This window comes from Anas acuta, chromosome 8 (assembly GCF_963932015.1).
Source record: "Anas acuta chromosome 8, bAnaAcu1.1, whole genome shotgun sequence".
NCBI classification, from domain to species: domain Eukaryota; kingdom Metazoa; phylum Chordata; class Aves; order Anseriformes; family Anatidae; genus Anas; species Anas acuta.
The window spans coordinates 29211216-29237542 of record NC_088986.1 but is presented as its reverse complement, the minus strand read 5'-3'; the positions used below and the strand labels follow the sequence as shown (position 1 = coordinate 29237542).

Genomic DNA, 26327 nt, shown 5'->3' with positions numbered 1-26327 from the left:
TGTGAAGAGCTTTCTTAAATCAGTTTATGCATCCACACCAAAGCTGTAAGTGACTCCTAAATGCAGCCAATTTCAAAAATTCTGCCATTCTTTCACTTGTTACTATTTTTTGAATGGTAACCCTGACAGCTTTAACCAAAGCTCTGCAATAATTTCTTATTTTAACAGATATGTCTCTTATCCAACCTTTTGTTCTTGCATTTTGAGTCAAATTTTTGTTTGAAAACAAAGTTATAATTAGTTTACAATCTTCAGAAGATTTTTATAGAGATCTGTAGATTATCTGAATAATTCTATAAAAACATAATTTTATGAATGCTACCTGTTAGTAATATTTTTTATGAACTGCATGTGTTAAGAACTCATTTATGTTTGGTTAAGATTCACATCAATGATTGCATATATGTAGCTGACAATGGATGACTTCCATTAAATATGTATTATGATCTATAGGAGATGCTAGCAACAGCCAGATCAGTCAGACCTAATCTTTATGTGATAGCTGAACTCTTCACGGGCAGTGAGTACATTGACAATGTTTTTGTCAACCGCCTGGGAATTACCAGCCTGATTAGAGGTACAATAAGCAGTTGAAAGTTGTAAAGGATTGTCATGTATGGTTCAGAGTTTTTAATGTGACACTAACATTGGTATGCTTTTTTTCTTATGTATTTACGTTCTTTGCTTATGCAATTATCTTTTCTTTGTGTTGTATTTAATTGCTATCTTGTATCCTAATTCTTGATTTTTGTTTATGTTTGTGTTGTCCTCTGTAACTCAACTCTTTTTTTTTTTTTTAATTCCTTAATTTTGGCTTTCTATTTGTCCTTGCTGCATGGCATTTTCCTATTGTCAATCCCTGCCTAGCTTTGAAACTTATCCACTTTTGTGTCTACCTTTCCCTTTTCTGTGGCTTTTTTGGCTGTGCTTTTTGCAGTACATGCTGGACACAGCTAGAAAATTGCGAGCAGATTTGTTTGTAGTGGCTGAACTGTTCACAGGAAATGAGGAGCTGGACAATATCTTTGTGAATAGGCTGGGCATTACCTCCTTAATAAGAGGTAGGCTTGCGATATATGTGGTGTCTTTCCAACCAGAGATTATAGAGGATGTACTTTTTCCAAAGAAATGTTTGCTTCTGGATTATGCACTTTTGATTTCGTACTCAACGTGATAAGAAGCACAGTTGTTGTATTGTGGCTTTCTGATACTCAGCAAAAAATACAGTACTAGCTGTAAATCAAGAAAAAACATCCTACATTAATTTACAGAAGGTTTCACTTGTGTTCTAGTGAGAGAAGAAAAAGCTGTAGCACAGCTCTGCTATGCAAGTGCTGCATTGTGTCTGATTTTTGTTGCATGAATTTCTTAAGTCCACTGGGGAAGCCATTGCAGATTTTTGTGTTGTTTTTTTTTTTCTTCCTTCCCTACCTTCCCATATTATAGCAAACAGAATATTTCAAAGTTGGGTATCTACATTGGAGATTAAAGTTTTACTGTGATTTTTTTTTTATGATTGAACACACCAAAATAACAAATGTAAAATGCTGCATTAACATCTCTGTGCATGCTGTAATATATGATGGTTATTCTTATGCAAACACTTACCTATTTTCTTCTTTAGAGGCAATGACAGCTTATAATAGCCATGAGGAGGGAAGGTTAGTTTATCGTTTTGGAGGTGAACCTGTTGGCTCTTTTGTTCAGCCACGTTTGAGACCCCTGATGCCAGCTATTGCTCATGCACTGTTCATGGATATTACACATGATAATGAGTGTCCGATCCAGGTGAGCATTTAAACTGGAAACCAGTTTGTTTAATCTTTTCTACATTGATGTTTCTGAACCTTGGGAGGGCTTGATGCAGACTGGATGCTTTTTTTTTTTTTTTCTGGGTGATATGTAGGAAAAACGTTGTTTCAGATCAAGTTTTTATCGAATGAATAGCATTTTATAACAAGTTCCACTGAATTTCAAGGCTTTGTCCTTTAAAGGAAAAGGTATACAAAGCTATTTAATGAGCTTTTTTGACTTTTTCATTCCAGCTGCTGTAAGCAGAACTGCTGTAAGCAGTTCTGTCTCTTATTCTTCATCCATTCTCCTACGATCCCATTTTACAGGAGAGGATGAGAAAGATAGCAGTGTGAACTGGAGTGGGTTTTTGAGGGGTACTCTTAAATTGCTTTTGTACTGTATTTGTAGCAATTTTTTTCAGTAAATCTATTGTAATCACGAAAATTATGATTAAGAAAATTATGATAGCAATTGTTTCCTCTGTTAAACTGAGTGTATCCTACGTCTGGTGAATTGGGAGGGATGAATTATGGATTTAATTCATTTTCTACCTATTTATTTTTTAACCTAGCACCGATCTGCATATGATGCTCTTCCCAGTGCAATGATTGTTTCCATGGCATGCTGTGCTACAGGTAGCACCAAAGGTTATGATGAACTTGTACCACACCAGGTCTGTGTTTAGTTTAATTCCAAAATTACTTGGTTCTTGCCCTATGATATATTTTTTTAATATTTGGGGAGGAGGGAGGGTAATTATTTTGTTTGGTTTTGTGGTGGTGGTGGTGTATTTGATGGTGGGTTTGGTGTTTTGTTTTGATTTTTTTGATTACCAAGCAGTTTACTAGCTAGCATTACTTAAGATCATCCAATTTCATTGTATAGTTGAACCTGCAGTTCTTTTTTCAGAGTGTCTGATATTTGCTGAAATATTAATATCTTTACAGATATCCGTAGTATCCGAAGAGAGATTTTATTCAACATGGAATCCAGCAGCACACCTGACTTCTGGTGAAGTTAATTTCCAAACGGGAATTCTAGCAGGAAGGCTGGCCATAAACAGGCTGCATCAGGAGCTGGGAGCTAAAGGCTTTAATCAGGCAAGATATGAGGGTAACATTAGGACTTTTCTATATTTATTTTCTGAGTGAGCACAGTTTTGTAATTATATGCCTTTTCTAGGTGTATGTAGATCAAGTTGATGAAGATATAGTGGCAGTGACAAGACATTGCCCTAATACACACCAGTCTGTTGTGGCTGTAAGTAGAACTGCTTTCAGAGATCCAAAGACTTCCTTCTACAGTAAAGAAGTGCCTGAAATGTGTATCCCAGGTAATCAGATCCCTTTTCAAGGGATGACAGTTATACAAAAAATGAAAAATCAAGTCATTCTAATTCTATATTTTCTAACCTTGAGTGTGTGAAATCAATATGAGAATTTTCAGTATGTAATATTTCTTATGTATGTACTAAAATGTATGCTCTAAAAGTGGTTAAACAGTAAGAAACTTGCTTAGGGTTTTCAAAGGCATACTTACTGAGTACACTTTCTGCTGTAAGTTTGCCATGTGCATGTGTTTGTGAAATGGTAAAAACTAGTTAACGGGTGATTAGTTTTACAGAAGAAGTGAGAAGAAGGTGATTAGTTTTACAGGGCAAGGGGAGGAAATTGCAATTTGTAAAGTGTTACACAGATTTAAAAAAAAAAAAAAAAAAGCCGAAATCTCATATTTCTGAAGAGCAGCTTTCCATACTGGCTTTTTTGTGTGTTATCCAGGTCTGTGTATGTGTGTTTAAGTCAGTCACATTTGTATGCGAAGACCATGCAAACGTGTCTACAGGACTTATACACCTTAGTTTGTAGATTATTTAGAGAACAGAGGAAATTATTTGAATATTAATAAAAGTTTTTACACTCTGAAAATACACCATCTGCAGTTTAGAAACTAATCTGATACAAAGTCTCCTAAAAGATAATAAGGAAACTAACTAGAAACAAACTAACTAGAGCTGACCAGTAAAAGGCAGGCTGTAATTGGTGATTGATTTAATGGTTAATTTATTATAGAAGAAAAAAATTGCAGTTTTAAATACAAACCAGATGATGAATGTGTAATGAATGCTCATATGATTTATAGCACTTACTCACATGTTTTGTCACCTTGTTATTCTTCAGTTGTACAACCCAGAGTTGCATTTTACATAGTTATTTCTTTAGTTTTAGGATTTGCTTCATGTTTGCAAAAGAATCTGTATTAACAGCTACAACATAATTTAACTTTTCATAGGGAAAATTGAAGAAGTAGTACTTGAGGCTAGAACCATTGAGAGAAATACTAATCCTTACAAAAAAGATGAACGTTTTATAAATGGATTGCCTAACTTCACAGTGGAACTCAGAGAGCACATTCAGGTAATTAGCCTTATTCACCCATGTTCTGATGTAATATGTTGTCATTTGTGATTTTTTTATATTAGAAAATATATTGAATTTCAGTTGCAAATATGTTTTCTCTTCTAAGATTAAAGACAGTAAAATTATAAAGCAAGCTGGAACTGCCATAAAAGGGCCAAATGAATTTGTTCAAGAAATAGAATTTGAAAATTTAACACCAGGAAGTGTAATAGTATTCAGGTACGTTATGATAATTGCCAAATAGATGTGTTAGTTAAAATAGAATGATAGGATTCTTTGTTTTGAGACTTAGGAAGAGTTACTTTAAGTGCTACATTCCTATAAATTATGCATTCATATTTCAGAGTTAGTCTTGATCCAAAGGCACAAGAGGCTGTTGGTGTACTCCGTAGTCATCTGATCCAGTTTAGTCCTCACTTTAAATCTGGAAGTCTTCCTGATGATCATTCAGCACCCATATTAAAAACATTATTTTCTTCGTAAGTATTCTTAAGGTTTCTGAAGTAGAATTGAGAAAGATATAGTAAGAACAAAGGTCTGTACATTTAAAAGAAGGATTTGTTGTTGTTGTTGTTTCTATGGATAAATTTGGATCGTCAGATTGTTATAAAAATTCTGAGATACTCCTTTTATATGCATAAGACCAAACAGGGTTAATACTTAAAAGGTTCCCAGGCTCTTTTGTTCATGTTCCGTATAACTGCTGCTTAAAGTAGACTTCCTAACATGGAGTGCTTGTCAGTGTTGGAGTATGATTGTTACAGTGTTTGTGCTTAACCTCTTAATATGGTGGTTCTAAATAGACTCAGAAACAACTGAGCAGCACTACTCAGAACATCTGAAAATTCAGGCTCTTAATTTTCAAGGTTAAGTGGTGAGGGAGTTTTATGTATTTAATTGCTTTAATGCAAGTCTGCAACTAGAATTGTTTGTAAAATCCTCTCTGTATTTCCATGCAAATGATGCTTTTGGGTTTGTATTTTTTCATCTTTATTTCAGAATTGCATCTAAACTAAGTTTGGCTGACCTAAATCAAGTGCTGTATAGGTGTGAGGCAGAAGAACAAGAAGATGGTGGAGGCTGTTACAATATACCAAACTGGTCACCGTTGAAATATGCAGGCCTCCAAGGTAATGGTCTCAGCATTACATCTTTCTATCATGGAAAGGGTAAAATAGAGCAGCTCAATCTAGATCATACCTTAGTACTGTTTAATGGTTAGTGCTACTGCTTGGATAAAAAACAGTAAGTTGTTTCTGCTTGACTGTGCTAATTGATGTTATACCCCAAGAAATCAAATCATCACAACATAATTAAACAAGAACTTCTTTTTCTAGTACTGTGGGGGTTGCAAAATTAATTTTCAGTATATGTTTTAACACCAGTGCTCTGTCATTAAAAATAAAAATAAATAAATAAAACGCATATAATGTGAAGCTAATGAGAGAAATAATTATTAAACCATATGCATTACTAGATAACTGAGGAGCATTGTTAATTTATCAGACATATGAATTCCATCATGCTACTTATTTCACAGTGTGTTTTGTGACTGTCTGGGATGTACTCTCAGGAAACTGTGAGTTGTATCCTAACTCACTGCAGATCAAGAAAAGTATTCTAGTTAAAGCCAGTTATTATAGCTGTTGCACTGTAGCTTTTCCTCTGGGTAATCATGTGTCCTTTAATACTGAGTTGGGTTTGTATCTGCAGGGTTAATGTCAGTAATGGCAGACATTAGACCAAAGAATGATTTGGGCCACCCGTTTTGTGATAATTTAAGATCTGGAGATTGGATGATTGATTATGTCAGCAATCGTCTGATTTCACGTACTGGAGCCTGTGCAGAAGTAAGTAAAAATATATATTTGGTGACTTGGGGATTTCAAATGACTGCTTTGCTTCTTTTTCAATTATTATGATGTTTCTAAGTTCAGTCTGTCTGTAAAGTATTTATTGTCTAGGCAATTTCTTCTAGGAGATTAAACCATTAATATGTTTTTCTTCCCTCTTCTTAATCCTATTTAAGAGTAGGTTGCAAAAGGGAGATGGAAAATATTTAGGGCCTGAAGGGTTCCTTCTGTTTACTACCTTCCGCTCAAATGAAAATGAAGTAACCATTATTTAAGTGACTACTTTCAAAAGATGACCTAAATACCACTGAGGCATATGTGATTGTCATACTGTTACAGTAAGATTGCACAGCCAGGCACTGAGAAAGCAGGATTTGCTCCATCCCTGGAAATATTTAAAGACCGGAATAGGGCTTTGAGCAACCTGGTTGAGTGGAAGAGGAGTTGGAACCCCTCATGGGAGGGGGGTTGGAACTAGATGATCCTTAAGGATCATCCAACCCAAAGTATTCTATAATTTATGAAGATTCAAGTTAACTGTTTTATAACTCTTATAACTTCACTTTCCTATAAGGCAATTTCTGTATTCATTTCACAAGACAAAGACATGATTTGGGTGTAATGAAGGTGATGAATTTAATAAGAAAGTGTAACATTCTTACTTTGCTTTGTTCCTGAAGCCAAGTGTACTGATAAAAAGCAGAAGAAAGGGTAATTGAATGTTGAATGTTGTACAGAAGTGAATGATGACTCGGACTTCAGTATTGGGAGCTTGATGAAAGCAAGTTAGTCTGATAGTAGCCAGACTCAGTGCTCTTTCAAGATTGTTGCTTATTTTGTCTGTATATTTTTTTTGAGTTCTTAATTTGCAGTGTTTCTTTCTGTTCTGCAGAAAATATGAAGTAGCAATAGCTATATCAAAGTCTCGTGAAACTAAATTTTGCGATTTCAGTGTTTACATAGGTAATTTTCCCTCTAATTTCTATGTTAAAAGTATAGTGTTATATGTACTACATTGACATGTACTTCATCTATATGGTCTTCATCTGCAGGTTTTCAGTCTTTAGTGGTAGTGACTTTACAGTAGGTTGTCATTCAAAAGCACTGCAAGGAAAGAAAAATACCTTCAGGTGTCAACTACTTTGTCATGAAATGAAGACGGTGAAGCTCAAGAATCTAAAGTCACAGACCCAGATCAGCAGCCATTTGCATGAGTGGCCACACGTTATTCAGTCTTTGATAATTTTTCAGTCCCTTGTCTCAAGCTTCACCTCTTCAGTCTTGTCTTTTTTTAATCAATGAGAAACCTCCTTCCCACACTCGAGTCATAGTGACAGCTTTTGAGTTGCATCTTCCCTTTGCTTCTTAGTTTTAAAAACTTGTTTGTGTTGTTTGTGGAAATGTGCTATTTGCAAGAACTAATTTCTTTCCGTAATTGCTGTTCTTGCCCATTTGTCATTGAACAATATAAAATTTTTCCCTACCATTCTTAGAGTTTGGCTGAAGTTTTGGAGCAGGGGGATACAGCAATTCTGCCACAAATATCTAGCATGGAATGCTTCTTGAATATGAATGGTTGCATGGTAGTGGTGATACTAGTAATGGGCAATAGCATCGGCTGTGTGATGGACAAGCATAATTTGGGTATATAATATAATCTGTTCAAAATCTGTGATAAATATTTTAACTAGATGCATCCTAAAAGCACTGGTTTTGAACCCCGTTGTTATCAAGTGTTATCAGCTTCTAATAATATTATATTTTAATAGGTTGGTAAATGGTTGAAGGCCATGTTTATCTATTTAAAGAAAATTCCACGTTACCTTATCCCATGTTATTTTGATGCCATATTAGTGGGTGCATACACAACGCTTCTGGATGTGGGATGGCATCAGATGTCTAGGTATGCTTGGCATGTCAGATATGTAGAGTTATCTATAAACTGCACCTTTTATGTTTTATCTGTTGGAGAACGTCATTAGAATATTTTCGTATTTGTGCTATCCAATGGAAAATGGTGAAATGAGTAGTGAAAAATCAATCTTCTAATAGCAGTGGCTGGGAAATTTGAGAGTTCAAATGTCTGTCCTGGATTTGAATTTATAACTACTGCTGGCATTGTGTAGGGGATGAAATGTTAAGCCAGAATTTCCCTGCAATGCTTCAGAAACTTTCTTGCTACGATCTTAGTGAAACTGCAAGGCTTCCTTAAAGTCTGGAGGAAAAAGAAAATACCAGAGTGTACTTGTTGTTGATGCTTTGTTCAACCTAAATAAAAAACAAAAAAAAACAAAAAAAAAAAAAAAAAAAAAAACAGTGCAGTATCAGCCACTAGGAGGAAAATTAACTCTATCCTAGCTGAAATCAGGACAGTTTCTTCTATAAGACCTTTAAATATCCTTCATATCTAAGTACTTTGCTTACTTCTGGAGATTATTTGAACTTCAGTGTTATTTCTTGGAAAGCGAAAGAAGGTGGAGGCTTTATTCTAGCTATGAGTATTCTAAATCACCATTATTTTGTAAAAATAAAGATGTTAAAATGGGCACAGAATTTGGTATGGATGTGATAGCATGTGGAACATAGTATATTTTATGAAAAAATACTTGCAGATAAACTGGTCAAGAATGCAAGTTTAATTATTTTTAGACAATGTGCTAAATGATTTAATGAATTATTTTTACATGAATATATATAAATTTATATATATATACAAATGTGTCTTTACAAATGATGACTAGGTTTTACAAGCTTTTATTTAAATAAAAAATGATAAAATATTTTTGCTTTCTTATACTTTTGAGGTCTTGGATCTGTGTAAGTAAACCAATTTCACTATTTTGCCATCTTCCCTAAAAGTACGCAAAGCATAAATGCTCCCATTGGCGTTAATACATTAAAAATGTAAGGCTAATTTTGGGCACCTATTTTGGAAAAAAGAGTGATATACAAAGTAAAGCTTATGTGCAAAATTAATGCATAATACTCAGAATAACTCATTGTTAGTCCATTGTATTTATTATGCATAACATCTATTATACTTTTCTGTAAATGAAAAATGGTACACTTTGTAGACCGCTGTTGCTGAATGCAAAGGGTTTTGTTTTTGTTTCTAATTATTTTGAATTACAGCTTTGTGCAGAACGGATCAACATTTGTTAAACACCTTTCCTTGGGCTCAATCCAGATGTGTGGGATAGGAAAATACTCATGTTTGCCCGATCTGTCTCCTTCTTTACATGATGTTCCCTATAGACTGAATGAGATTACAAATGAGAAAGAACAGTGTTGTGTTTCTTTGGCAGCTGGTAAGTGAACACAACATTTACAACAAAACAAAACCTCACAAAGCAGTTAAATTGCTTTGAAAAACTATTAAAGTTTTCTCCACTATGCTTGGGATCTAAATGTCAGCATCCATATGTAAAATTTAGGTAGCTTTTTTCTTCACTTCTCTCCTGTGCTTTAACTTGTGTTCCAGATAAAGGTTTGACTGTTTAAAAGTATGGCAGTTTTATCTAGCAGTATTTTTGGGGACAACCATTTTGGTTTTGCTCTTGGAAAGAAAAGCTTGTAAATATTTTATTTAGAGACATTTTAAACTATACCCAATTTCTCCCTGTATGGAGATCTGCAAGTATGTTCTCTATCTTATATATTTTTCTTTCCAAAAGACATAATAACTTCCCATAATAGGCTTTAGTTTGTTTTTAAATGTGAATTTAAGAAGTGAATTGTAGTGGAGTCTAAGCATGGATTTATTGTTTACAAGTTTTCAGAAAAATGTAAGAACCATTAGTGGACCAGAAGAACCTCTGGTCTGGACATGTCCCTGAAAGGGGCAACAATAGCTGCTTAGGAAAGAACATAAACACAGTCAGCAAACAGTATTTATTCCTCCAAATGTTCTGCCAGCATCTGGCAGTCCTTGAACTTGGCACTTTCCTAAATCGAAAGTATTAGCTTCTGTGTTTAGTGACTTAGAATGGATTTATTTTTCCCTAAGTTGGTCCATTCCTTTTTTGAAACTATAGAAACTTTTAGCATCTACAGGTTCTATGGCCTCTGTCTGTCTGGTTTTTGTTTTGTTTCTTTTTTTTTTTTTCTGCTGTCTGTCCTTCTCTTATGGAATTTTACTGCTTTTAGTTTGTTTTGTTTTTTTTTTGTACCGTTGCATTTGCCTGTTTTAGTGTTGCCTGGAAGCACAGACAAGCACTGTTCCCTTAATTTAGTCATAAAGATTAATTATATGAAAGGGCTTCCTTTTAAATATTCCCTTCACGTAGTTGAGTCTGTGATATTTTTAACTCTTGAATAGATTGTCATTCTCAAGTTGCTTATTGCCATATTCTATAAAATTAGAGAGATGTGAAGGTCATATTTGAACATTAGCAAATGCTTTGAATAAGTACCTAATAGAAGCTACAATTTAGTTTGAGCAAGCATGCACAACAGACTTGTTCTGAGCCTTTATTATGGAACTTTTTGTTTGTTAGACTGGAAAGTTAATAAATAGAAGAAAAGACAAGGATGGATTTCACTGTTTTAATTAAGAATGAGTCTTGCTGTTAAAGCATAAAAATACATGTCATAATGTCTGCAGTAAGATGTAGCTCTAGAAGCTGCTGGAAAAAAGAAACAGGATTCCTTTTATAGTGGTTGAGAGTATTATTAGGCTGAAGAAATTCACAGCTCTCCAGTCATTCCTTTTATGATACTGAGATAGCATGGCTTTCGTACATAAACTCTTGCAAGCAGGGCATTATGTATGTTGCCATACTTCTGGCTTTTTGCTTGTTCATTTTCTTTGTGTATTGTTTGGGGTTTTTGTTTTTGTTTTTTGTGGGGGGTGGAGGAAGGGAGAGGGGTAGGAGTTGTGCTTTTTTTTTTATTATTATTGAAGGGTGACATCAAGTGCTTTAATCAAAAAAAAAAAAAAGAAAAACATGACTGTTACTGACATGCATAGTCTGTTGCATGATTTAGAAATTCTAGAAGTTAATTGTTCTAAAATGAGTTTCTATTTCAGGAAAAAAAAAGTAATTATGCATGTGAATATACTTTTACCTGTATAGTTTGTTACATACATGTGTGCTTGGAATTTCTGCCATATCAACAAATGAGTTCATCAATGACATTTCTTTTTAGGTTTACCACACTTTTCTTCAGGGATTTTTCGCTCTTGGGGAAGGGATACCTTTATTGCACTGAGAGGTCTGATGTTAGTTACAGGGCGTTATCTAGAAGCAAGGTAAGAGTTGACTGATTCTTAGTTCTTACTGTTGCTTGAAATAGTTTATCAGATAGTTAGGAAAAATGCACGCTCTTGCTCTTAAAACCTGGAAGAACATGCAACCTGTTGGAAACAGTTCATGTGCAAAATAAAACTTTAATGGTCCTAGATGAATTCGTAAGTTCTTTTTACATGGAATGAAAAATACTCCTTATATCACCTTTTTTTTTTTTTTTTTTTTTTTTTTTTAGCATTGATAGCATATTCCAGTTCTGTATAGATAAGGGAGTTTTAGTCCATGTAATGCTACTGCTTGTCTTTAAACAAAGTGATTATTTTAAGTATACTTATGTCATTGTTACTGAGCAATAATTTGAAAATTACTTAAGAACTTGAAGTAGCAAGAGATTTCTATTTTGATCAGAAAGGTACGAAGGTCTATCATGATTTTTTGGTGACTGCTAATATTACTCTATTAAAACTAGAAATCAGCTAACTGGATTATTACTATCTGATATCTGTACATGATATGCTAATGTTTAGCCTGATAAATGAGTCAGAGGTAAGCCAGACTTACTGAGCTGGTATTCCAATTAATCTTTCACTTTGGGCATAGCTCTCCACAAGACACAAACATTAAAGTTAGTTTAAATTAGCATTTGTTTATGCTGTTGTATGTTTGGCCAGCTAACTGCTACCTTCCTCATACAGTAATATCTGTGGTCTACTAGTATGTTTATGTTCCCTTTTTTAAAAGGAGTTGGAGTCCGTATCTTCTGCAAGGTTTGCGCAAAGGTTCTCAAATGAAAATTCTCAACATCTCAGTTGCTGGCACCTCTCTGTATTTTAACAAGAAATTGTCACCTGCTCCTGCTCTCCCTCCCTGTCCACCCCAATCAAAAAGGTTACAAGGATAATCATAAACAGTAAACATCAGTAAAAACCTTTCCTCTGACCTCAGTGAGGTTTGGGTTGAGGGCCAATATCACAACCTATGAAAAATGAAATTGCCTTTACGATATTAGCAATGTCGTATGTTTCATAAAAACAAATATATTTAAATTTATTCATACTGAGAAATTTGTAGAATAGATGAACTTTTACAATAAAAGAAGTTTTTGTGCTAGTGAAGAATTTAAGTGAAGTCATGCCAAAATCCTGCAGTTGGAAGCTACAAATCTGTATTTAAGATCCTATTTTTCTCTTTGACTTACTTTGCTATTTAGATGAACTTGTACATTTTGTAATTAATATTTGGCTAAATAATTGCCTGAAATTAACTTAATCAAGACCGCGTTTTATTTCTGTTCTAGAAACATAATTTTAGCGTTTGGTGGGACTTTAAGACATGGTCTCATTCCCAACCTGCTCGGCCAGGGGACGCATGCCAGATACAACTGTCGTGATGCTGTATGGTGGTGGCTTCAGTGTATCCAGGACTACTGTAAAATTGTTCCAAATGGATTAGACATTCTCAGATGTCCTGTTTCCAGAATGTACCCAAGAGATGACTCTTCTCCTCAACCTGCAGGCAGTGTGGTAAAGATGACTTCTGATTTATAAGTCATGAACACAGCTATAATTTTTAATGAAAGGATGCAATTTTTCTGTTTACAGGAACTTCACAGTATTTGTTTTTCTATGGTGAAAGATGATTACAGTGCAAGAAGTACATATCTTAGGCGCTTCTTAGTACATCTGCATTACTTGATTAGAAAATTGTGGGGTGGAACTGGGGATGAAGAAAGAAAAAATCCATTGGCTTTACTTCTAAATTTTTCTTTGCTTTCAGTCTTGAAAAAAAAAATATATTAATAATTCTATAATACTAAAAAATTTATAAAATGTATCCCATTGATAAAGATGCTATTGAAAATGCTAGATGCTTTTCTTTTGAATTCTAAAAAACTAGAGGCTAAGAATTGCTACTATAGGCACAATATATACAGCCTTTCTAGTACTTTTTTATTTTGCCTTTCTCCTATCACCCAAACATGCAATCAATCTAGGATCAGCCGCTTTATGAAGTAATACAGGAAGCAATGCAACGACACATGGAAGGCATAAATTTCCGAGAAAGGAATGCCGGCCCACAGATAGATCAAAACATGAGAGATGAAGGTAACAAAAATATAACACACTTGCTATGCAATTCAAAAGGTTAAGATTATATTCTTCTCCTCAAGTTATTAAGTTTATTTTTCAAAAAGTGTTTAATGCTATTAAAACAATATTACTTAAGATAAATTTAATGTTTTAAGAGTGCTTGTTTTCTTTCAGCAACTGTTTATATGTTGTGGTGCTATTTGTCTTTGGAAGTTCATTCAAAAAGTATAGCTGTCTTCAGAAACCCACTTCAGATCTCTTGTGTGGAGATTTTTCATTTATTTAGGATGTCTGGGCTCAGCATACATTTGGGGTTTTGTGTCAGTTAACACACAGGCTTTGTACGTGATATTCTTGCTTGGCAGGTTATAATGTAACAGCGGGTGTTGACCGTGAAACTGGCTTTGTCTTCGGAGGGAACCGTTTCAATTGTGGCACCTGGATGGATAAAATGGGGGAGAGTGACAGAGCTCGCAACAGAGGAATTCCTGCTACTCCGAGGTACAAAATCTGACCTTTGTGGGGGGCTGATTTCTTTTCAGCTGAAGTTCTTCTCCACAATTACACCTTTTGTTAACACATCTGAGAGGTGCTCTCAATGCTCTACATGTTTCTAACTTCTGTTTGACTGCTCAAGTATTGTGTTTTTAATTCGTGCTCCTTTAAAGAAAAGAGGTGTATTTTTAGCAGGGGAAGCCCTCATTTTCATGGACTTTGCTCCATGCCAGGAGCGAAAGTTTTAAATTCAAGTAGTAAAACATAACAGGAAAAATTAGATACTTGCAATACTAGATTACTGGAAAAATTGTTATTTAGGCTGGTTATGAATAACTTTTTATTATAAAATATATTAAAATCACACCATTATAAGTATTTCTTATTTACATTTCAAAAATATTTGCAACATCTAAGCTTAAGGTAAAAATAAAATGCTTTTAAAAATTAGCTTTTTCTTGCAAATTTACAGCACTAGGGTAGTCTTTTGTGAAATAAACTGTTTGATTTTCTTGTTTGATGATGAAGGCAAATTACTATATAAGATGAGGAGAAATACTGTGGCAGTGTGGTAGGCTTCTGCAACAAATTACAAACCTAGTCAGTGTGATTTAAAGCAGGCCAGAAAATGAGATACAATGACAGGCTAAGTGTCCTGTGCAGGAGTCTCCCAGTTTTTGGTTGGTTGTTGTTTGAGTTTTTCTTGTGCAATTGTAAATTTTCATCTTGGATTACAAACAGTAAAATATAATGGTCTTATTTCATAAAGGAGATATGTCAGGTTTCCTCAGTGAAAGAGTTCTATGGAGTGACAGTATTGTTAAAAAAAAAAAAAAAAAAAAGTTGCAATCCTAGCAATTGTCAGTATATCTCTAATGCATACCTTTATTTACTAATAAATCAGAATCATAGAAGCTTTTGGCAAGCTAATTTCTTTTCAACCTTCCAATATCACCTAGGATTTGTGTTCTGTTTCATTTGATTAATTCATGTCTTCCATGCAAGGATCTACTTGACTAATTTTCATAGACCGATTTTCAGCATTCAGATCATGTACAGACTGTGGCTATAATAAGTGGTATTGTATTTAAATGATTTTTTTTTCCATCTGGATGATAGTATTGGAAATCTTGTTTGTCCTCCTGAATTGTGTTTTGTTTGTGTTTTTTTGTTGTATCACTTTTTTTGTTTTGTTTTGTTTTTTCACTTTTTGCTTTCTTCACTGAATTTGTATTCAAAGCTAATAGCAGAGTTATGAAATTGAATGATGTTGCTGTGAATGACTGGTGACTATTTACTAACAAAAGTCAGTTTAAGTTTTCAGATTCTTGGCCTTCTTAATAACAGTGAGGGAAAAGTAATTTAAAAAACATGTACGTTGGAAATAATATTCTTGTATACTGGAAAATATCTGGAGAAGACTGAGAATGTATGTGGCAATACTTGATAGACATGGTACACAGTTTTGAGGCAAAATATTAACTTTAAAAAAAAAATCAGGTATGATGTGGGCTGCAACACAAAATGGGAAAATTAAGTATCTGAATAATCTGTCTTTAAAGTTCAACAAGTAACTGAAAACAATCTGTATCCTTAATGGCCTTCTTAAAGTAATTTTTGGACTTATTTACTATTATCATTTTAGAGATGGCTCTGCTGTGGAAATTGTTGGCTTGTGCAAGTCAACTGTACGCTGGCTTCTGGATTTGTCTAGGAAAAACGAGTTTCCATTCCATGGAGTCACCATAAAAAGACATGGTAAAGACACACATATCTCACAATTTCATGATTGGAATATAAATATAACTGAAACGAGGTGGTGGCAGTGTAACATCAGGGATGAATATCAAAAACATTCAAGAAGGTTTAGGAGGAAAAGTGGAAAAACTTGGGAAAGGATCTAGTATAGGTAAAATCTTTAGTTACCACAAAAGTTTATTACAATCAACATTCTCTGGTCAACCTATCAAATATTTTATTCTGTGTAATAGGGTGTGGATTTCAAAGGAATTTTGGAGCCTAAATCCAATTTCTCACATAATAACTATATCACTGATATCCATTTATCACAATGAAACACATCATTACAGAAGGTGAAGTAAAATGACACAAGATACATCTGTTTTGATCGTGTGTTGTAAATATTGGCAACTTACCTAAGTATCTTTAGATGCAAGAGATGTCATGTTAACATGCTGAAAAACATTGATTAAAAATTTTAGACTTATTCAATTAATTAGTTACCATAGATCATAGTATCTCATACTGTTTACTCTTAGCTAATTAAAGCAAATGAGAAAATTTGTCTTGTAAAAAGTTGTGCAGGCGTTGGAATTGATCTCCAGCATAATTCAACTTCTAAATAATTCCCTTTTTGCAATGCTTCAATGACCTCTGTGTTAAGAATATAATAAGTAATACTGTAATAAACAGAACTAGGCATAAGCACACTTCGGTTGCTACCACTGTGGCTGTTTTCAGAAAATGAAATCCACATGTAATATTTTTCAGGAAAGGAGGAAACTATCACATATGACGAATGGGACAGAAAAATTCAAGCACACTTTGAAAAGCTCTTCTTTGTCTCTGAGAACCCAGCAGATCCAAATGAAAAACATCCAAATCTTGTTCACAAACGTGGAATCTATAAAGACAGCTATGGAGCTTCAAGTCCATGGTGTGATTACCAACTCAGACCAAATTTTACAATAGCAATGGTTGTGGTAAGTGAGGCATATGAGGGGGGAAGTATTTTTACTTAAAACTGTTTTATTTATTATTGAACTTATAAAGTCTGTCTGCATGGCATTATATCAGGAATATATATTGATTAGGATAAAGTTTCAAAGCTTGTTTTCTTTTCCTTGCTTTTAATAATGATCTGTCTTAAAATATCCACTAAAAGTATATCCCTGACAGAACTCAGCTATATGAAATGGCTGTCCAAATTCATCACTGGGATAAATTTGAAATGTTCACTGTATTCACTGTATTCAAAGTGTTTGTGTTTTTTTGTTGTTTTTTTTTTTTAGGTTAGGATGAGGAGGGGGGAGTCCCCTTAAATTAGCTAAAAAGCACGGGGTCATTTATTTTCATTGTAAACAACTTCAGTAATAGTCTTTTCCAAGTGTATTTAAAATAAATAGTCCAAAGCAATAGCTTTTGTCATCTTGCTTACTCTGACTTGTAGGTTCTGTAAGAGTAACTGTATTTTAATTCAGTAATGTGATAGTTAGGGCTTTTGTGGTCTTCTACATTCATATACATAGTCCTGTGTTTGTACATGTGCAGAGTTTACTGAGTAAATCGTTATTATTTTACTAGGCACCTGAGTTGTTCACACCTGAGAGAGCTTGGAAAGCTCTGCAGATAGCAGAGGAAAAACTACTTGGTCCGTTAGGCATGAAAACTTTAGACCCAGAGTAAGTATAGTAGGGGTAAGAATAAGTGTTAAAACATGCCAGTATGGATTATTTAATGTGTGGGTGTAATGTTTCGTTTGTTAAAATCCTCACGTATACCTGTAAAATAAGGCTGCAATAAATGCTTCAGGAACAAGTATTTTGCTGTTCTAAAAGTCCATGCAGTTGTTTTATTTATGTAGACAAGCGGCAGGTGGTTTTGGATGCCATATAGCAGGCAAGTCAAATATGCTATCAAAATTGTATTGTAATGTTTACTTGTATATGATACAGCGTAAGCATACAGTGTATGCATTGCAGTTCGAATAAAAACATAAGGACAAAATTACAAATACGTCATTCCAAGATTTTAACTGTTTTCCCACTAGTTTAAAGAGTATTTGGAATTCCATTGTCATGTAAAAGCAAAACCTGATGGAGACTTCCCTGACCTAACCATCATCAAATCTAAATGCCATGACAAGTTTTTTGTTCATTTCTGCATCCTAATTTATGCCTTATTTTAGTTAATGCTTTGTTTACAAAATTTCTCTTTTTTTTTTTTCTTGCAGTGATATGGTGTACTGTGGAGTATATGATAATGCTCTTGACAACGACAACTATAATGTAGCCAGAGGTTTTAATTATCACCAAGGACCTGTAAGAGTCAGTTCATTCCATTTCAAAATAAGTGCTGATAATTTTTCAAAATGACAGCTATAAACCTCTCTTATCATCTTTTTCTTAGGAATGGCTGTGGCCAATTGGATATTTCCTTCGTGCCAAATTGTACTTCTCAAAGCTAATTGGTCCACAGATATACGCAAAAACTGTAGTTATGATAAAGAATGTGCTTTCTCGCCACTATGTTCACCTTGAAAGGTAATACAGCAGCTAACAGGTTCAAAATATTCAGTAACTAGTGGTATCCACTATCCAATTGCATATAAAAGTATATAATATTATATATAATATTATCATATGATATAGATGTCTGTGGTATAAATAACATCTATAATGTCTCCAGTCTATAATATAAATAACATCTGTATTCTACATACAAAGTCCAGTGCTATAAATTCTATTGCAGATCTCAAGTCAGGTTTCAAGGACAGCTGCAATCTCATGCTGTTTATAGATTTTTTAGAATTACTACTTACCTACATATGAAAGACTGGGGAAAATACATTTTGTGTAAAAACTAGGAATCTTAATTTTGTACGAAAAATGAATTTCAGCAAAAAATGTTGGGTGTCTGTTTTTTGTTTCTTTTTTTTTAATACAAGAATTTATAAACAGCCTGCAAAACAAAAGAATTACAGGGCTAGTAGTGACAGAATAAAAATGTGGCAGATAAGTTTATGCAATATATTGTTTGTATATATTGAATAAATATATATTGAATGTATAATCTAACAAGAATGCTCTTTGTTTTTCCATTATCAGGTCATCCTGGAAAGGGCTTCCAGAGCTGACCAATGAAAATGGACAATATTGCCCTTTCAGCTGTGAAACTCAGGCCTGGTCAATTAGTGTTATCCTTGAAATCCTTTATGATTTGTGAAAGTTTTTGATTGATATGATGAAACTTCTGAGTCTTCTCATTATTGGGCATAATGAACACTGGGCTTACACTGCAACAGAAATGTCCTGCTCTGCACAATCACTAACTGCATCCTGACTTTCAAAAATGTTGAAAGCGAGCAGATCCTATGCTGAGTAACTGTGTGGGGCTTGTTTTTCTTTTGAAAATCAGGCCAAGAAAATAAAATAAAACTGCAGTGCACATGTAATGCAGAAACTTTTAGTAAGGAGCATTTGCACAAATTTATTTTAGGTAGCTTTGAAATTTAGACATCTCAAGTCAAAATCATACATATAACAAAGCAGGGTGGTTCTTTACTGAGCTAAACATATGAATAACAGCTCTCTTGTTTGTATTTTTGTTTTTTGTTTTTTTTTTTTTTTGTCTCTTTAAGAATAAATGGTTATTTGCAAATGCATGCTTAAAGAGTAGTAGACTAACATACAGCAACATACGCTAATAAAAGCTGGGTACTTTGTCTTGAACTGTATTGGGAGGAGGAGCTGTATGTGTTCATTTGAACACTCCATTAAGTAAACACAGAAATAAGTTTACAAAACATGTAAACCTTTGAAGTTACATATAATATTTTTGAAGACCTTTAACTACTCTTTAGAGTTAATTCTTGAGCAATGATGAGACAATATCCTGTGCTAATCCATTTATAAATGTATTTAAATACTGTGAGTCTTGCAGCAAACTTATTTATTCATTTAAATGTGTTTTTTCACTATGAGAAATTCATAAGAAATGTGCATGCACATAAAATAGACTGCATATATGTTAAGGGAGCCCATATATCTTCGGTTATGGAAAATACATGGCCACCTCAGGCCTTTATTCTTAGTAAAATCCTGGCTTTGTTGAAGCAAATAGAAACAATATCAGTAGGAAAAGAAATTAACCTACCACTGGTGAAAATGGGGTTTTAAAGACTTTTGAAATTACACCAGTAGGAATAAGCAGGCTACCTCTATGTGTAGTTCTTTGGGAACAACATCCAGTGAACAAAATGCAAAACACCTATGTTCTTTAATGTATAGATACGTGCATGCCCTTACTGACCTCTGTTTAGCGTTCCCAAACTGAAGGTGTTTGGCAAAAGTGCAGTTGTAATTCTCCGCTCTCTATTCATATAGGTTTTCCATCTTAGTGGTAAAACAGGTGGAATGAATAGGTAGAAGTTGATGCTGACAGCTTCCTGCATCACAAGGGGGAAAAGCAAACTCAACGGTGCATTTCTTAATGTCAAATAACATACTGAAAATGAAATATATGCATGATGAAATTATAACACACTAGTAACACATAGGTCAATATTTTATTGTACCAGTATTTTAAAGTTTTCTTACCCTTTTCTTAAAGTCTGAAGTGTAGCGCAAGTGTGCTGCCTTTTTCAGGGAGATGTTACAGATGCATTTAAGGGCAAGTTAACAGAAGACAGATAAATTGTAAGAAGCGGCTATACTTGCACTATTTACTTGAAAGGTTAATAATCTTATATAGATCAACTCCCTTGCTAAAGTGCTTAAAAGTTCCAATTAAGGATGGAGTATATTGTACCTCAAGTTTTGAACTGCTACAATATGTGGTTTAGGAGATTTATTTTCTCGACGTAATGTATGAGAGGTGTCACTTGATCAAAAGTTTTACTGAAACGTCAGCAACAGATTATGAAAAATATTTATATGTCTTGCACATTAAAAAAAAAAAATAATAATTTCCAAATTTCTTGATAATGATATTGAGATTTATGTCCTACTGTGTCACTATCATTTACTATTTTCCCAGGTAATTATTTCTTGTTTATTACTTCAGCATATGTTATAGCTCCTGTGGAAAGCAGGAACAATATAGCAGAATAAATTGTTCTTATTTGGTGAAAATACTTTGAAATTGGAAGTCGATCTTAAGAGATGTGAGAGAAAAAAGATTTCCAAAAGATGTCAAATTATAGACATAGGCAATAATACTCTTTGTATTGGGGGAAAATGGCAGAAATTATTCATCAAATTATTCCTACTTTATTACAGGTAACTTTTCACTGTTTTGCAAACTGCACTGCTGACAGTATGATTGTCACTGCTAGTTTATTTTTCTAATTTAATAGTAATATTTTAAAAGATAAAATCACTTCTGTACACAAATACATATGATGGAGTTTAAGCTTGTTTATGATGTTGCTTTTGCACTGATTAGTTAAGTATAACTTTAGTGACAATAAATGTTTTATATAGGAAAAAACATTTATGTAGCAAGAAAAGTAAGATGTTAGGCTATGACTAAGCTTCTAAACTTTTTTTTTTCTTTTTTTTAAACAAACCTACTCAACAGTTTAAAAATGAAGAGGGAAGGAAGCAATGTTAAATCTAGGATTATATGAGCTGGTGTTAATCTAGATAAACTATACTGAAGTGATAATATCTTAAAAATAGCCAACTGTACTTCTTGAAATGTTGACTGATCTTGAACTGTATTTTTATTCATTAGTACCATTTATATTATACGCTCAAGTGTCTAGTAAAGGAAAGCTATAAATAAAAATTGTTTTGGAAATAAATTAAAGAACTTGGTAACAACTATGGCTCCACTATATTCCAGTTGATGTCTTTTGATCTGGGGTACTGAGATTTTTTTTCTTCCCAATTAGTAACAGTTAACATTTTTTCAGTACTCCTGTGCAGTTGATAGCACTTGTTTTATTCAGAGATGATTAACTTGGGAATTCATGTAAAATAATGTATCATTCTGGCACTGCATGTTGTAATGTAAAATGGAAAGCTTGCAGCGTAATTGAATTTTACATATGTCTAGCACAGAAACAGATGAGATTAGAAAATGTAGTTCTTAATTTCTGAAATGTACAAAATAAAATTCCCTAAATCAGCTAAATTAATCTTTTCATGTGGCTGTTTGGAAAAAAGCTGAACAAGTTTTTTTTCAGTTTTACTTACATGAGAGAGCAGATCATGAGCTCCTCAGGTCAAAGATTAATAAAGAGTATCACTAAAAATAATCAAACTTCAAAAAAAAAAAAAAAAAAAAAAAACACCTTGAGCTCTGTACCCAGCTTCTAGTTGTCAGCTGTCTCAGCTAGTTTTGAGCAGGGAGTGGACTAGATGAGCTCCAGGTGTCCCCGCTGCTATGAAATGGAATAAATTTAAGTCACAGTACTGCAAATTCCCCAAGAGAACAGTTCTAATGTAAACTGATTCACAGCTGTCCAAGTGCTGCACAGTTATTTGTTAGTTTCCTATGCAAAATTTCGATCGCTAGTGAACGGATTTCATTTTCCCGCACTGCTTTGTAAAAAATAAATCAAGTCTCATAGTACAGGAATTTTGTGACAGAATGTGTGAACATCTTTGGTGTTGAGCGTGGCACAGCGCTATCTGGGGAGCTTTGGATGCGGCCGAGCTGCCGGGCTGTTTGTGGGCGCCACAGGGCTCGGCCGGCTGGGGCGCCCCGGGCCCGTCACCTCAGCGCCCGGCGGCGGGAAAGGCGAGGGCTCCTTCTGAGGCAGAAGCGGGGGCAGCGCCCTGCGTGTGTCCGCTCAGCCCCCTTCTCCCGTAAAAAGGAAAAGGAGTTTGCCTGTGAATATGTGGTTCGTTGTGCAAATGTTGAAGCTTCTGTGGCTGTCAGTTTCGTGTAGCAGTGAGAGAGCTTGAGCCTCAGAGCTGCTCGCAGTCTGTTAAGACTTGCCTTTCTATTTTGTAATTCACAGAAGGTGCTTATTCAAACAAGTCTGAAGCTTCTTCGTTCTGAATTTTGTAAAAAGGTGGGGCTGCCCAAGTGGAGAAAAGTCTGTTTGAATTAGGACAAGGGAACGTTGATTTCGGGGCGTGAGCAGCCACCTGCAGCTGTCAGCAAGGTGCAGCCTCCCGCAAGCAGACCAGCCGGTCCCCACACACCGGTCCCCTTGGAAAACAGAGCCCTTCAGCCCCATTTTTTTTTTTTTTTTTTTTTTTTTTTGCTGAACATAGCATTATGTGCTATGGAATATCTCTTTGGTCAGTCCACCTCAGGTATCCTGTCTTTGTCCTGCACAATCTTCAAGCCCACCCCGAGCCAACTGACCGGGCAGGCAGAACAGGGAAGAAAGGTAAGACCTCCACGCTGCACAGGTCCTGTGTAGTGACAGTCAAACGGGTGTGTTATCGACGCTGTTTGGGACACAAATCCAAAACCCAGCACCACATGGACTGCTAAGGAGAAAGTTAGCTCTCCCAGCCAGACCCAGCACATGAAACAACTTGTTAGCTGTTGGTGGTTGGTGGAATTCAGCTTGTTAGTGTGTTAGGGGTTGATGTCAGAGACAGATTTTAATGCCTGCATTTAGTTGATTTCTCTCAAACAATAAATGGAAATATTGTAGTTCTTTTTGTAAACCATGGTTAAATAGAGAAAGACTGATACATGGCATTGCAAAAATTTTTTCAGTCAGTAATGTGATTTTATTATAGATTGTCTGTCTGCAAGAAGCCAGGCCAAGGCCTAGGCTGTACTCTTGGTATTCAGTCAAAGGTTTAACCTTGTGCTTTTCAACCTGGATTTCTGAAGCAGTTGTTCAGAATTTCATCACAGATTGTAAGCAGAGCCATGACCAGAAGTAGAGCTTTAGGAGTGTATTTTGGGGAAGCTTTGCTGGAGAGGCTAAACAAGCCTGATGTTTCAGCTGATGTGATGCGATGTGCTGGTGTCAATTTTGGAAATTCTTCATGAGACAGAAGCTCTGTTTTCCAAATAAGTTTACTTACTACAATTTATAGTATTTTCTAGCTCTATTGGCCTTCTTGGCCGTTTGTATGTACAGGCTTCTTTGAAAAAGAAATATGTTTATATAAAACCATCTTACGGCTTTCCAAACAGCATGTTTATTTGCATGGCATGCAGTCAGAATAGATTTCTACAAAATGAATAATCTGTTCTTTTGTAGGGCACACGGAGGAGCTATTTTTATTTTATTTTTTTCGTTATTTGATCATATGGGCGTTGTCTGAAATAGCCCAGCATACACCCGACACCTGGAGAGGGCTATCTGCTCAGATAACACACAACAAAAGCTTGGTTTTAAGTGGAGGGAAATGAGTAATTCCGTGTTGATAGCAGAGGGTGGCGCCAGTCTGCCACTTTCCATTGCTCTCAGGGCGATACAGCTCTCCACGTCCTCCTGAGAAAGTCTCTGTATTTTGGCACAGCCACAGGTGCTATGTTGTTGGTATTTTGATGGCTGGAATCTCGGTTCCTACTCCAACAGGTCGATATATATATATATATATACACACATATATATGGTCCTTAGAAAATGTTTCAGTAATACATTTCCACATGGGGGAAAGTGAAAGGACCATATCTGTGACAGTTTGATGGTTTAAAGTGGTAATCGAAGCTCATGAGCAGATTTCAGTGTTGAGAAGGTTGGAAACAGTTTTCCTTTTATTATGAAGTTTGGGAATCTGTTTACCTTCTAAAGAATGGGACATGTTAGGATATGAAACCATGTATACATCATGCATTTCATTGTTTCCACTGTAATTCACCTAATGGTACTGCAATTGCTTACATTCGTGTCTGTCTCCTTATGTTTTATGTAAACTCAGTACAGTTGTTATATAAACTCAATACAGAAAATGAAAGTCAACCTGATCTTTCACAATAGCTGTGGTTATTCTAACCTAGGTATTTTGTTATATGTATTTTTTAAAGGCATTCAGCTTGCATGCAGTATTTTTCGAGGACAATCAATTGCAGGCACTGTGGCCAAAAATGGTGAAACTGTAATTGAAAATGATTCACTTGCAGTAAACTTAGAAATATGTCAAATCCCCTTATGTTTCCACTGACTTCACCATAAAAGTAAAGTTATGGAAACACACAGAGATCTTCTGTTGTCATTATGTACCAAGAAGTCCCAGCTATTGTCAGAATATTGGGTGAAAAAATAAATGCTGAAGATGGATGGGAACACCACATTTTCCAGATAATTTTGTAATTTGTAAGGCCAATAATCAGACCTACTGTGAGAGCCATTTAAAAAGTGTACTTGTTTCTTGTAATGGCTGTTTGTGTGTTTCTAGGACTGTTCTCCCCATATTAACACACTGGCTACGGTTTGGTTCCCCAGCAGTCTTCCCAAGACCTCCAGTCAAATTCAGTTAAATTTAAGCACCAGATGCTGTTATCAGCTGCATCAGAGTAATTATGGGGTAATTTAACTTCTACCTCTTGAGTTATTTCAGATTTCCTTTTGCATAATTTTGGCTTTAGGTGGTTTAGACACCTTTACAAACAGCAGCTGAAATAGGAAAGGGAAGCATTAAGGCTACGCGCTATTGTTTGCTCCAGGGTAGGAGCCTGCTCTGTGCTTGGATATACATGTACAGTCACGGTAAGCCCTCTAAACTGTATGTAGGGGGGTTTACCTCCTGTGAAATAAAGGGTCAGACATTTGGGGGAGCCTAGCAGGGCAGACTAAATTCTGCTGTATTCCCAGATTTTGTGCTGTGGATTTATCAAGCTGGAACAAGCGTTCTCTGTAAGAACAATGAGGTATGAGTGTTAGTAGGAGTAGACAGGTGTTCATCTGATTCTTTCTGTCCTGGTTTCAAAGCTGACTTCTGCAGAAGAAAACCACTAAAACTGAAAGGTTTGGAGGAAGTTTTTTTCTGTTTGTGCTGGAAGATTGACTAGAGAAGTTTAAAAGTTACAATATTTAAAAAAATAAATATATAAACGCTTTAGTTTAGCAGCTGAGATGTGAGCTTTCAGGAGCTTTTTTAGTAACTAAACCTTTCTCTCAAATTTTGATGTGTATTTTGTGCCAGTGATGAATCAGCTGCTCTAACCTGAAAGTTGCTGTTAGCATGATTCCAGAGCTCTGCTTCATCTTCCTTCCTGTCCTTCTCCCTGCTCTCATTTAACATAAAAGGCCCTATTTAATTGAGGGGTGTGTGTGTTCTATTTTTAGTGCCAGAGTTTAAATTACAAACCACTTAAATATTTGTTGAGAGGGAGAGATGCAGGGTTGCTGTCTGGAAGTGAAAGGGGTTTGTTGAAGTCTCTTGGAAGGTGGAAGCTCAGTGTTTCAGCCCGTGCCTCAGTTTGGACCCCAGATTGCTTCACTGAAGAGCAGCCTTCTGCTAGGCACTCAGTGAATCCATCTGGATGGTCACAGATATGGTGATGGTGTAAGGGCAGGATGTGAGGGAAAGGGAGAAGGACTTCCATCAGGACAGCAAAGAGGGTCAAGGAGGGTGTTTACTTAGCTCCAGAGTGTTTCAAAGGGAGGAAACAGGAAAGAGAGGAAATAGGAATGGGCATTTTTTTGTTTTGTTTTTGTTTTTAACTGTATAGTAACATTGTAGCTCATCACATTCATGAAATAACATTCATTCATAAAAGAAAAACTTACCAGAGTTTCTGTTAGATAAACAAGAAATCTGC

The 26327-nt window shown here is 35.1% G+C and overlaps 2 protein-coding genes across 4 annotated transcripts in view; both read left to right on the top strand.

The window, feature by feature from the left end:
* AGL (amylo-alpha-1, 6-glucosidase, 4-alpha-glucanotransferase) overlaps positions 1–21463 on the top strand; it is a 34042-nt gene extending 12579 nt beyond the window's left edge. For 2 of the 3 annotated variants that reach the window (XM_068690234.1, XM_068690235.1), the window contains exons 13-34: positions 454–577; positions 1625–1788; positions 2366–2467; positions 2742–2894; positions 2977–3127; positions 4084–4208; positions 4318–4430; positions 4556–4690; positions 5211–5341; positions 5925–6061; positions 7834–7967; positions 9197–9372; positions 11213–11315; positions 12611–12836; positions 13307–13418; positions 13769–13904; positions 15544–15656; positions 16410–16621; positions 17223–17320; positions 17872–17959; positions 18048–18181; positions 18746–21463. In XM_068690234.1, the coding sequence (XP_068546335.1) occupies positions 454–577; positions 1625–1788; positions 2366–2467; positions 2742–2894; positions 2977–3127; positions 4084–4208; positions 4318–4430; positions 4556–4690; positions 5211–5341; positions 5925–6061; positions 7834–7967; positions 9197–9372; positions 11213–11315; positions 12611–12836; positions 13307–13418; positions 13769–13904; positions 15544–15656; positions 16410–16621; positions 17223–17320; positions 17872–17959; positions 18048–18181; positions 18746–18863 (2985 nt within the window). In that variant the 3' untranslated portion in view covers positions 18864–21463. Of the gene's footprint in view, positions 1–453; positions 578–937; positions 1062–1624; positions 1789–2365; positions 2468–2741; positions 2895–2976; positions 3128–4083; positions 4209–4317; positions 4431–4555; positions 4691–5210; positions 5342–5924; positions 6062–7833; positions 7968–9196; positions 9373–11212; positions 11316–12610; positions 12837–13306; positions 13419–13768; positions 13905–15543; positions 15657–16409; positions 16622–17222; positions 17321–17871; positions 17960–18047; positions 18182–18745 lie in introns of all 3 variants that reach the window. The other variant, XM_068690237.1, reaches the window with a different exon arrangement.
* A 149-nt stretch (positions 21464–21612) lies between these two features.
* LOC137860490 (uncharacterized) overlaps positions 21613–26327 on the top strand; it is a 49866-nt gene continuing 45151 nt past the window's right edge. The window contains exon 1 of the mRNA XM_068690783.1: positions 21613–22986. Within this exon, the coding sequence (XP_068546884.1) occupies positions 22872–22986 (115 nt within the window). The 5' untranslated portion in view covers positions 21613–22871. The remainder of the gene's footprint in view (positions 22987–26327) is intronic.